General features: G+C 34.2%; 1 protein-coding gene across 2 annotated transcripts in view; it reads left to right on the top strand.

Annotated features, from left to right (window-relative positions):
• Positions 1 to 13401, top strand: part of HACE1 (HECT domain and ankyrin repeat containing E3 ubiquitin protein ligase 1) — a 97685-nt gene that overhangs the window by 62818 nt on the left and 21466 nt on the right. For both annotated transcript variants that reach the window (XM_081251361.1, XM_081251360.1), the window contains 5 exons: positions 4120 to 4231; positions 4323 to 4420; positions 4600 to 4687; positions 8682 to 8831; positions 9341 to 9537. In XM_081251361.1, coding sequence (XP_081107487.1) covers positions 4120 to 4231; positions 4323 to 4420; positions 4600 to 4687; positions 8682 to 8831; positions 9341 to 9537 — 645 coding nt within the window. The remainder of the gene's footprint in view (positions 1 to 4119; positions 4232 to 4322; positions 4421 to 4599; positions 4688 to 8681; positions 8832 to 9340; positions 9538 to 13401) is intronic.

The following is a 13401-nucleotide window of genomic DNA, read 5'->3' as shown; positions in this document are numbered from 1 at the left end:
AGTCAGTATAGTAAAGATAATGTGCCTCGCTGTTGGAGAAAGTTAAAAAATGGAGGAAAATGATGAATCATGTACTATTGGATTGGAATTGGAGATATCATTGTGAACTTATAGTTTCCTATGTGGTTAGATAGATACAGCAAACCTGGCATCCATTTCTTGGTCATTGAATACCATTCTCAATGAACGAGGGCCTGTTGGAGAAATGGCTAATTCAGAGAAAGTACAAGATGAGCCTGGATCATCTTATTGTGCCAGAAAGTTGTGCAGAGAATTATGAGGTTATGTCAAAACGATTCAGAACCAACTTGAATGGATACTACTGGCCAAATCTGGAACAATTTGAACATCAAAATAAATAATGATGGCAAAATATTGCAAATAAAATCGGAACCCATAAGTCTATAGTGAAAGAATTAATGAATAAATGGAAAGTTTGATGAAGGGTGGGATATTTTTATAGTCTCAAAGTATCTCCTCTTAGAATACTAACTAATTACAAAGATTAAAAAGGAACTTTACAGTGGAGAAGCTTGGCAGTGATCACAGCAGACATACCAGTGTGCCAGCTGATAGGATGCACTGAGAATACGGTATCACTTCTTTGATATTCCTGTCAAAGATGCATACCCTGAATTTAATCATGGGAAATCATCAGACTAACTCTAACTGAGAGACATTCTACAATATAACTGACGTGCAATCTTTAAATGTAGGTCATGAAAATTAAGAAAACACTGAACAGCTGTGCTAGAATGAAAGAGACAGGACAACTGAACGCAGTTCATGAGTCATTATGCTACACAGGATACTATATGGATCCTGGCAAAACTTGAAATGGGGTCTGAAGATCAGATATAGTAATATATCAGTGTGAATTTCCTGATTTTGATGATTGTGAACTGCTTGTGTAGGAGAATTCTCTTGTTTGTAGGAAATACACACTGAAGTATTTAGGGGTGACTGGACATCATATTAGCAATTTACTTTCACCTTAGGGGAAAAAAAACCCTACCATTGTACTATTCATGTTAGCAGTTTACTTTCACCTTAGGGGAAAAAAACCCTACCATTGTACTATACTAAGAAATTTTCTGTAACTTGGAGGCTATTAAAAAAAAAAGTAAAAACAAAAACAACTACCTCTGTTAAGGGATTGACTTCTTCTTCTGTTGGTGGTTTTCAGGTGGCCTGCTAGTTAAAGGGAGAGACATTTTGTATTGCTGTACAAATACTATTAAGAAGAGCCTCTGTAATCAGTCCTGTTTTGTGAATTATTTTATGGAAATGCAGGTACTCAGAAAGTTTACATACAGAAATGTGCTCTTTGGCTTTGTAGGTATATGGATGTGTGTGTGGATGTTTTGATCTTAACAGATAACTTACTAGCTTTTGAAGGTAGCATTTTGTACTTTTTAATGTTACATTTGAATTACTTAAAAAAAATTACCACTTGTATTTATTTTCAAATGGTCCACATTTTCTATATGAAGGATAGAATTTAATATTTAATATCTTATAACGGCAAATAAGTTTACTGTCATTTAAAATACTTATTCGCAGTAATTTTAACGTTGTTCTGAGTGATAAGAGCAACATCTATTAGCGTTCTGGGAGTTGAGTATTTGCACAAATTATTGTGTTGAGTATTTGCACAACCTCTTGGTGTTGAATTTTTCTCTTCTATGAAACGGAGATACTAAAAGTCCCTTTTTCTCAGAGTGTTGTGAGGATTAAATGTGAAAATACATGTAAAGTGCTTAAAACAGTACCAGGCTTATAGATGCTTTAATAAACATTAGTTAATTTATGATTATAATTATTATTATTTTGATCTGTATTTGCATTATTTCATTTAATCGTCAGAATTAGCCCTTGAAGTGGTATTATTTTCCCCATTTTACAGGTAGGAAAACTAAAGTTCTGAGAGGATTTGTAATTCCCCTAAGATCACAAACCTAGGAGTGGCAGGTCCAGGATTTCAAACCATGTTTATCAAACTTCAAAGCCCATATTTAAATACATTAATTCTGTGTAATATTTTTTCTCTCCTCTTTTACCTAAGTTTTAGGAATAATCAGCATTAAAATTTCAAGCACTTAACATTCTAGCCTGTTTAAAATGAAATATTTTATTTATATGACCAGTAATGAATATAACAACAGCAGTGTTTTATTCAAAATGTGGAAAACTGCTAGAAGTATGGACAAAATTATACATTTAACTTTGGAAAAGGGAACATTTACTCTTTTCTTATTGAAAGAACAGATATTAAAAGGCAAAAATTAATCTTGTACCAGTTATTTTCATAAAAATATTTTTATTAAGAATTAATAAAAAGATGTTTAAGTCTTTTGAAGAAAACAGATGTTCAGTTTAGCTCAGATGAAGACATTTACTGGTATCCTAAAAATTGCATGAGAGAGAGAGAACCTCTTTGTGGTGTTGGACATGGATCGTATTTATCTCTTGAAACTCTTGGCTTTTGTGGTATTGCACCACCCTGGTTCTCCTTTGACTTTTCTAGCTGTGTGTATCATTTGCTAGTAAGCAAATTCTCAGTCCTGACCTGTGATCATAAACTACTCTGTTCTTGGTGTTTGTCCCTGTATCTTTAATCTCTTGAACAAGGGACATTACCTTGTCTCCAATTTCAGCTTTGTTCATGACTCTCTTTCTAATGTCTCAGCTGCAGCATGTTCTAGTATTTATTTCTAAGCTCTTCATAGTTATATCCTAAGTAACCTTAAATTCAGAATATATAAAACCTCATTCGTTGTCTTCCACCAGTGCCTTCTAGGAGTGGGGTAGACGGTGGTGGTGCTGGGGTTCCCCCTCTAAGCTGTTTCTGATTTTAAGTTCTGCCCCTAGAGATCTTCTTTTACTTTTCTTCTTTATTCAGAGGAGTAATGTCTTTCAGATTTACTTCATTGTTCTTCTTTCCTACCATGACCAGGACCGTATCAATCTATACGTATTATTTCAACTGCTGCCTAGATGGCCTCCCTTTATCCTGGTTCTACTCTCATTTTAATGAGTGCATTTACCATGCTATTCTTCTGACCAGGTATCTTCAGTGGCCACTGTGTCTTTTACTTGATTCGAAGGCTCCATAATTATGTCCTTGATTTAGTTACAAAAACTTCCTTCTTTCAATATGTGTAGGGTTATGCCGGTGCCTTCACTGCATCTTCCGTGGAGACACGGTTTCTCCTTCTGAGCCTTTTTCCTTGTCTCCCTTAGCCTGGTGTGCTTTCTTTTCCTCCTGCTTGAGCAAGACCTACCCATCTTTAAGTCCTGGTTCAGACCAGGACCTCATGAAGCCTTTGTACTCCACTTATCTGCACAATCTCTGAATTCTTAGTGCACTGTGGTCTGTATTTCACTGTTTAGAACTTGATATCATTATGTGTTATATTGTTCCAATGTTATTCTCATCTCTTTAAGTGTATTAAACAGTTTTCAGCAATGAAATTTTTACAGCTCTTATGTTACCTGAGTATTGGCACATCCTAGGTACTCAATAATACTTTCTGATGAATAAAATTACAAATCACTTACAGTTTGCATATCTGGCAAAAGAACAAAAGGTAGAGACTTCCTTTACTGTTCACGAGATTCGTATTCTTCAGTTTTTAGGGTGGAGGAAAGGAAGAAAAAGGATAACAAATTCCTTTCTAGTTGCTGCATATATTCAAAGGATAGAAATTAAAATAAGGCATAAAGATTATTTTCATAGAAAATTAAATGAACATGCAACATAATTTTTCTGGATGTGGAAATTCATTCTTACAAGCCTTCTTGGGTTTAAAAGAAATTGAGAGTGTGTTCAGTTGTATGTCTGATATTGAATTCTTTTAATTTATCAAGTCTTTTCTGTTGAAAATATAGGGAATTAAAAGAAATATGCTCTCTAGGTAGTCAAAGTGTTTCAGCTCAGATCTGCCTTTTTGTGAATAGTGGATGAAATGTCAGAACCTTATCTAGAACTACTTATTATAAATAAAGGTCTAAGAATGATTATTTGTAGAAAGAGCATTTAGCATGCTAGTTAAGTAAATCTGACAGTTAAGTGACTGAAATACTGCTAACATATTTCACTGTTATTTGTTGCGGTAGCCATTTAAAGATCGCTGTGAATGGTTCTATGAACATTTGCATTCAGGACAGCCAGATTCAGACATGGTGCACAGGCCAGTGAATGAAAATGATATCCTGCTAGTTCACAGAGGTATGTTTAACAAAGTGATGTGTGTGTGAGGCACAAAATACTAGTTATTTTAAATTTTAATATGTAAAATTAACCAATGCTACATATTTAGATTCTATTTTTAGGAGTAGCTGTGAAGTTGTGTCAAAAGCAAATTGTGCAAAGCTAAAGCAAGGAATCGCTGTACGGTTCCATGGGGAAGAAGGCATGGTGGGTATAAAAATAAGTGTTGTTAAGATCACTGTCTCTAAAAGATTGAAATGCCCTTCAATAAAGTTTAATATTTAATTAATAATGGAAGAAATTTAATATAATTTTAATATTATTATTTAGAAAAAAGTTTCACCATATATTTCTGTTGATACTTAATCTTATTTTCTTGAACTCAGGGTCAAGGTGTTGTGCGTGAGTGGTTTGATATTCTGTCTAATGAGATAGTCAATCCTGATTATGCATTGTTTACCCAGTCAGCTGATGGTAAGTTGTACAGTCTAGATGACTTTTTCTGTGACTTGTCACATTTTCAGACTACTTCAGTGCATTTTATCCTTTGATTCCTGTAGTAGCCCTGTGAGCTAGAGTGGTTGGATATTCCCTTTTCATAGAAGAGGAAATTGAAATTCAGGATTTTTGTTTATGTTAGCAGTTAATGAGTGGTAGGATCTTGAGTGGAACCTGACTCAGCCTAGCATTCTTTCCTCTGAACAGTTGGTTCTCAAATGCTTGTCTCAAGGACCAGTGCTGGCCTCAAGGAAGTTTTCATCAGTTCTTTTTATAAAATAAAACTAAATTTATTCAATTTAAGGATCGTCCTTTAGTCTACCTTTCTTGAGTTAAAATTTCCTTTTATAAAATCATGCTAGTAGATGAACTTAAAAAAAATACAAGTCCGTGTTGGAAAAGTTAAATTTTGCTAACCCTATTTGAGTTTCCAAAGTTATTGGTCATTAAAAACAAAGTCTAGAAATCATGGTGTGTTAAATCTTAACTTATAATCTGTTTTTTTATAGTAACTTTGTTTTCAGCCCTTTTAAAAGATCAAGACTTGGTAACTAAAAAGCTCTTATTTAACCATGTAATGCAAATAAAAAACTCTCTTTATTGAAATGATGTTTGCTACCTACTGAATTGTAATTTGATACTGTAGGCTAAATGGCAATGGTTACCACCTCATTTGTATAAGATATACCTGGGAGTTCTTTAACTTAATAAAGACTTACATCCAAGTGAAGGTGGGATTTCAGTTTTTAAATGCTTTGTTCAGTTGCTTTTATTTCCTGAAAAATTTTTCTTTCCCAGTGTTTAAATTCTTCTATAAGGAGAGAGTGTCTTATTAATTGTAATTTCCTATTGTATCCAACCAAACCAGCAGCAAATCTCCATTGAATAAGAAGGATTACTGTATGAGAGGCAAGTAGGGGTGGGCTGCAGTGATGCTAGAGAACTGCAGATATTCACCTATGTGATGGCTCCTCAGACACATTTGGTGTATTTGAAATTATTTAGGAATATGGGACTTCCTACTTTAATTCTGTAACCTTTGATTATTTGCTCTGAGATGAACTTAGTGTCTTTGTGATTTTACGACAAGTATGATGAGGCCCTAGTTTAGTTATTTAGGCCTAATCTTTGCAGCAAGATTTAGCATTAAAACATTGTATTTTAGATTTATTTCTTTTCTTTATAGTCCCTTATTCTGAGTTGTTTATTTAGTTTCATATCTGAAAAACAGATTTGGTGTGGAATCATTAGTTGAGGTGCTTATTCTAAAAATTTATGGCAAGTAATATGATGAAGCACATAGACCATAGTTTCTGATTCGTCCTTTTTGTAAGCCATGTATGTCTTCTCTTTGGGGCTGTAATATTAATAAAATATAGATGAAATATTTTCATGTTCTTATGTTTAGTTGACAAGAAGAAAATTACATTTAGGGTTCCTAAATGTGGGGAGTGTTTGGATAGACCTAATGTATGTAGTAATTTCTTTAAAACTTGCTTTCTAATTAAATTAAGATGCTTACTGTAGAGCAATAGTAGTGTAGTAGACTGGCTAAGAGTTTGGCCTTTGGCACATTCCACTGAATGTGAATCCTAGCTCTGTCCCTTTTTCTGCTATGATCTTGTGCCAATAAATGTTGTATGTCTGGACCTTGATTTCCTTATTTGAATATGGTGATAACCTATGTTTTGTAATATAGTGGGAAATCAGCTGATGTGGAAAAATGCTTAGCCCAGTGCCTGGCACATAGAAATCAGAAATAAATATTAGATGCTATTATTATTATTTTTTAAAATATTTTTTAAAATTAATTTATTTTGTTTATTCTTTTTTTTTTTTTGGCTGTGTTGGGTCTTCATTGCTGCACGTGGGCTTTCTGTAGTTGAGGCGAGCAGGGGCTACTCTTCATTGTGGTGCACAGGCTTCACACTGCGGTGGCTCCTCTTGTTGCGGAGCATGGGCTCTAGGTGCGTGGGCTTCAGTAGTTGTGGCACATGGGCTCAGTAGTTGTGGTTCGTGGGCTCTAAAGCACAGGCTCAGTACTTTTGGTGCACGGGCTTAGTTGCTCCACGGCATGTGGGATCTTCCCGGACCAGGGCTCGAACCCGTGTCCCCTGCGTTGGCAGGCGGATTCTTAACCATTGCACCACCAGGGAAGCCCGATGCTATTATTATTATTCTGTGAAAATGATATTTTCTTATTGAATAGGGTTTTTCTGAGATGATGAACTGTCATAGTTTTATTGGTTTTGAACTTAAAACATGACATAAACTTTATATTCTACCTTAATTCACTTTCGAGCTAAAAATTATTCATTTCCTGAAGACTTTTCCCCCCGTGTGTTTCCTTTTTTTCTTTTGATTTCTCTGTATCTATTCTTTGTAATAACCCAAATTTCCCAGAAAGTACTTAGAGAAGGAATTATACACAGACCTAGGGGAGGAAATAGGTAAAAGTATTTCTGATTATTCTCAGAATATTGTATTTTTGGAATAATAGTTACGTTTGTCTTTGAAGTCTTTCTTCATCTCACAAAACTTTGTTTCGACTTTTTTTTTTTTGGCTGTGCTGGGTCTTCGTTGTGGCATGCGGGCTCTCTAGTTGTGGTGCGTGGGCTCCAGAGCGCGCAGGCTCAGTAGTTGTGGTGGGCAGGCTCTCCAGTTGTGGCACGTGAGCTTAGTTACCCGCAGCATGTGGGATCTTAGTTACCCCACCAGGGATCGAACCCGCGTCCCCTGCATTGGAAGGCGGATTCTTAACCACTGGACCACCGGGAAGTCCCTGCTTTGACTTTTAATACCCAATCTTATATCATGACTGGGAATGATTCTCAAAAGGTACTTAACAGTGGGTGACTAGCTTCATGTGGCCCTTTTAAGTCATTCAGCCATAAGCTTCCAAATGTGTACCTTGTATCTAAGTAAACTTACTGGTCATGGCATAGTCCAGTGCCAGCACTGATAAATCAAAGACCAGCAAAGCACAAAGAGTTAAAATATGTATGCTCAATGGCCAAACATTTCACTTTCCAATACTTTCACTTTTCCTTTGTTTATTTATTTTTGATGCATTTCATTAGATTTATCAGTCTTTCTTTTTGCCCAGGTGCCTAGAAGAGAAGTAAATAGCATGAGCTCAGTAAATATTTGTTGAATGAATGAGAGGTAGTGATCACACAGAAAAAATAAGGAAGGTTATTTAAAGTTGAGATCTTGGTATTAGGTTTTTCCATTGCACTACATTTTTTTTCGAGACTTTTTGTGGTAAAATATACATAACATAAAATATACCATTTAACCATTTAAAAGAGTACGCTTCAGTGGCATTAAGTACATTCACCACTATCTTATTTCCAGACTTTTTTTCATGTAACTGGAATTAGCCTGCATTGCACTAGAGTTTGGCAATAGTCAATAACTATTGCTAATGCTGTTTTTACTTTTATACCTCAGTGGTACTTATTCAAACTTGATTATTTGTCATGAGGAAAACAGTTGTACATTTAAAAATTTTAGTTATTCTCTTGTAGTGCTCAATTCCTTTAGAAGCAAAATGTAGTGAATACCTGCTACGCTGGGCATGTATAGGTGAATGAGACAATGTCTGCCCTAATTCATAGCCTAAGGTTATTTCCACACTGCCTGGGAAAACGTGTGTGTGTGTGTGTGTGTGTGTGTGTATGTATTTCTAGGATCTCTCTGACACCTCTTCCAACCACTTTCAGTGAAAAGTATTCTAAAATTTTCTCTCTGCACAAAGACTTATTCTGATAAGTATGTGTGAATTAATGATTAGTATTTCCAATTCCACTATTAAATATTCCACAAAGAACATTCTTTGCTGAAGAACGTTTATACATGATGTAACCTTAGCTTTGCTGTAGTTGTATGTGAACTGATTTACCTGCATTGAAATGATCTCTCTTATGCATGGTCTTAAAAATAAATTATTTTGTCTTTATTTTAATAGGAACAACTTTTCAACCTAATAGCAACTCCTATGTAAATCCTGATCACTTGAACTATTTCCGGTTTGCTGGACAGATCTTGGGATTAGCTCTGAACCATAGGCAGCTGGTGAACATTTACTTCACGAGATCGTTCTACAAGCACATTCTTGGTATGGCTCCATTGTTATTTCCTTAGGCATTTATTTAAAGTGTTTTTCTTATAGGCTTTAGCGAAAATTAGTAGATAAATGGTGGCATTTTGGGTGAATAATTTATATTTTGATTGGAGACAGTCTGTGTATGTAAGGCATTGGGGCCTGAGGGAGAGAAAAAATAACCTACATTTTTGATTAAAAAAAGGTTTTTTTTCCATTTTAGTGTGTGTATGTTTATGCTAAAAATGCATTTTAATATGAGTATACTTAAGAGAATTGGCACTTTTTAAAGTTTATAATAAGTTCCTGAATAGCTGTTTCAAAGAAAGTTTACATTGTAGAAATGTAAGCTTAAATTTACAGACTTCCAAATTCAGGAATTAACATTCATTTAAATCATGCTGTGAATTGGATTATATTTTGCAGTTTTACAGAGTATCTGTAGAGGGCAGTATTTCACCATTAAACAGATAAGGAAAGGCAGAAACATTTAGAATATAACTGCTGTATGTTTGCATTTTTAGGTATTCCTGTGAATTACCAAGATGTGGCATCCATTGATCCAGAATATGCCAAAAATTTGCAGTGGATTTTAGATAATGATATTAGTGATTTGGGTCTAGAACTAACTTTTTCTGTTGAGACTGATGTGTTTGGAGCAATGGAAGAGGTGCCTTTGAAACCTGGGGGTGGAAGTATTCTTGTAACACAAAATAACAAAGTAAGTATTTGAATTTTTACCTTAGCCATTGTTTGTAACTTAGCCCTGATAGTTTGCTAATTACTCTAAAGTCTCCTGGCACTAGCCAGGAGAACTTTTACTGTTAGACTTTTGTAACATTTATAACAGATAAAATATTTAAATTAACTAAACCATCAAATACCAGACTTTGAATTATAAAGGATCATTTCATTGTTGTGTTAGATGTGCTGAGGCAGTTCCTGAAGCAGCCTAGAGCATAGTTCAGTTGGTTGTGTAAGTTGGGCATCTGCATATCAAAACATTTGATTAGAAATATAAACTTACATCAATATCATATTTGCACTAGATCACTATTTCATGTTTTAGAAGTACGATATTAAGAGTTCCAACAGAGAGAAGAAATCGCAGTGTTTAAACTTTGTACACACTTTTGGGATGCAGTAAATTCTGCAGGACCTCTGAACTTGATCTTTTTTTAACTTTATAACTTGATTATTTTTATTTATTATTATATCTCCTGTTTGTACATATTTTTTAAAAACTTGGTGCATGTTTTAAATTACACTGTTGAAAGTTATATTACTTTAATATATAATACAGCTTTATTTTATGTTTTGATAGATTATGTAGGAAATTGGGAGTCAGAAAGTCTGGTTTTGGAATTCTAGTTCTATCACTTACAGTAGCAACTTCTGGTAAAACAGGACTAAAACCTTTTTCCTTTCCTTTCATTGGATTATAATTCCAAGACAGCTTCAGAATCAGCTAACTTAAAAAATAATGTCCACTGAATGATTTTGTAGACTAGAGATATAGTAAAATATAGTTTTTGTGTTTTTTTTTAAAGCCAAAAGACTTGGCCCTGTTTTAACCTCTTTGAGCCTCAGTTTTCTATTCTGTGTGCTTGGGATAATAATACCTCCCATACAGAATTGGTACCAGCATTTTTTAAACTGAAAAACACAACACAAAAGTTAGTTTTTATTGGATAGTTTTCTATAAAAATAGGTTCCTAGGTTTCACATATCTATAGGAATGAAGACCTAAATTAAGCTATGTAATTTTACCTTTTGAAACTTAGATACTGTACATATTAAAAAAAATAACTTTAGTTTTTGAATATAAAATCAGGACCTGAGTTTTTGTACATTTATACTTAGTAAAGTTTTAGTCTACCCTCTCACTTTACACCTGAGGACACTGAAGCCTGAAGAGTTAATGGTAAAGCTGGGGCCAAAACCCAGGTCTCCTAGTTTCAAGTCTAAGGTTCTTCATCCTGTTAGTAAAAGTGATCACACTGAGGTAGATCTTACTTGATTTAATATAATGAGTCACATTAAACTCTAGAAGATTAAAATAGTAAAATGCTTAAAATAATTTTTTGAATATATATGAACTTGCCAGTGAATGGAAATATTAAAAAAATCTTCTAATTATTAGATTGTCCACTTCATAGTGCATTTATTATTTTATTTTACAATGGATACCTCCTCTCAATTAGGGGTAATGAAGTCATAAAATCTTCGTTATAAGCAAGTGATTGCTTTTCATGAGAGAATCTCATACATGATTCCTATCTGTGAATACACTCTCTGGTGATTGGATTTGTCAGTCCTCTCAGATATATGAAAAGTGGAAAGGGTCATTAACAATTGGCATGGTAGATAGCTATATTTATACTTGTGTCTCCTAACAGCCTTTCTTCCATATGACATGATTTTTTGTTTAGATTTTTTAAATATGTATTTTATTCTTTTGCATTTGTGTTTTTGTATTAAAATCTAGAAAGAAGGAAGATATTTAATAAATAATAACAAATAAGAATACACTTACATTGAGGCTTGATCATGAGTCTAGCCTGAGGCTGGAATATTGCTGTAACATTAAAGAGCTTGGAAGTTCTGTTTCTAAGTTTAGCACATTTTAATTTAACTATATTATAGACATTGTTTTGTTAATGACAGGCTAACTTTGATGATGAGGTTCAGTAATATAGAGGTAAAAGCAGGATCTCAATCACTAATATGTTAATTCTCAGCTTTTGTTTTTCGGATACAAACATTTCTCACAATAAAATGAGCCTCTCATTTTTCTAATATTACTAGTAAGGGTCAAGTGTGATTGTATATCAAATTGTTGATGCTTAAGCATTTAATGTTTGTGCAATAAGCAACCTGATTTTTTAAAATTAAAAATCTTTAAAAACATACTAATATCTTAAATTGATCACTTGATTTAGAATTGTTAAATTATTCAGTTTACAAATACAATTTTCAAACCGTGTTCTTCAGAGGTGTTATTGTTATATTTTAACATACATTTCTGTCATGAACTTTTTCTGTTACTCTAGGGTCAGCCTTTTACTTACTTAACTTTAGGTATAAAGTTATAATTGTCACATTTGGCGTCAACTTCAGAATTTCTAAGCATATTGAAGCTTAAGTGACTTGCCAAGCGTGTTAGTAAGAAAAAGTCGATGTAAGCTAATCTCCACATGGGGGAGTCATTTATTCCTAAGTTTTATTGAAAGGCTTTGGTAATTATAGACTGAAACCAAATAGATAAAATACCTTTGTTTAAAAAGAAGTATATTAATAAATACAAGTAATGTAGGCAGAAAAGTATATATTAGTTCCATATTTGAAATAAAATTCTCTTTTAAATTTAATTTTATATCTGTCAATGATTTGTTTTAAAATCTAGAGGAAAAAATAAGATCACTTGGTTTCACTTTAGAAAATGGCTGAATTACCAGGAGCTGAACATTTACATTTAAATAGTATTTTCAGCATTTTAAAAAGTTTTGCTTTAACTTTTCACTTTGACTTTTAAATTCTTGACCAAACGATAGAATTGTGGGACCATAAAACCTTAAGTTAGGAGTAACATATTTTTGCTAGACCTTCAGTTCTAGCTCTTGGTACTGAAGAGTAAGCTCAGTGGCTTTTAAGTGTTAACAACACTTTTACCATACTAATCGTAAAGTTCATTAAGTCTGGGGGAGAACAAAATGGGGTGAGATGGGACAGGATATCAGGGAATGGAGGAGGTGGCATGGAAGTTGAGTTACAGAGGAGAAGCATTAAGTGGTCAGGTAGGAGTGAGGAAGGGGAGAAGGAAATGTTCTGGGCTTATAGAAGGGCACAGAGATGGCAGAGCATGGTATGTTTGGGGAACCACAGGTAGGTCAGAGTTGTAGATCTTAGCGTAGATTGCAAAGTAAATGAGTGGGAAAAGATGAGGTGGGAGAGGTAGACAGGGACCAAATTCTGAAAGACTTTGCCTCCACAATTAGAAATTTGAAAATTATTCTGAAGGCTTAGGGATGGTTGCAGATGCTGTAGAGGGCACTGACATGACTGAATTTATGTTTTTTAAGAAAAACAACACCAATCTGAGCTTGGAGTGTGAAGAATGGGTTGAAATGGGGCAATATTGGAGTCAGGGCAACTGATAGGTGATTGTGGCGTTGCTCTGGGGAGCATGCATGAGTGATTTTATAAGACAGTGGCAGTGAAGATGGAGAAAATGAGTCATCTTTTGAGGATGTAGAATTTATACAACATGGTAATTAGCTGTTTGGGAAGGTGAAAAAGAAGGATTCCAGGATGAGCCACTTTGGTGGATGGGCTCTAGAATGATGGGTGGTGTTATCATTCTCCTAGTCATCAACCTCATCACATCAGTTGTATTCTCTAGTGATGATAATAGCCACTGCCTATTGAGTACTTTGTGTATATTTCATTTATTCGAGTTGTGTTCTTTATGCATTTCTCATTTACTATAACAGCCTTTTGAGATAGTTATTTTTATTCATTCAGTGTGGGAACAGCTTTAATAATAAAAGCGTCTTACATTTATTAGGTATTTATAATGTGCTAG

This window comes from Mesoplodon bidens, assembly GCF_964165515.1.
Source record: "Mesoplodon bidens genome assembly, chromosome: 12".
NCBI lineage: Eukaryota > Metazoa > Chordata > Mammalia > Artiodactyla > Ziphiidae > Mesoplodon > Mesoplodon bidens.
The sequence above is the reverse complement of the archived record's forward strand: the minus strand, read 5'-3'. Positions and strand labels throughout refer to the sequence as shown.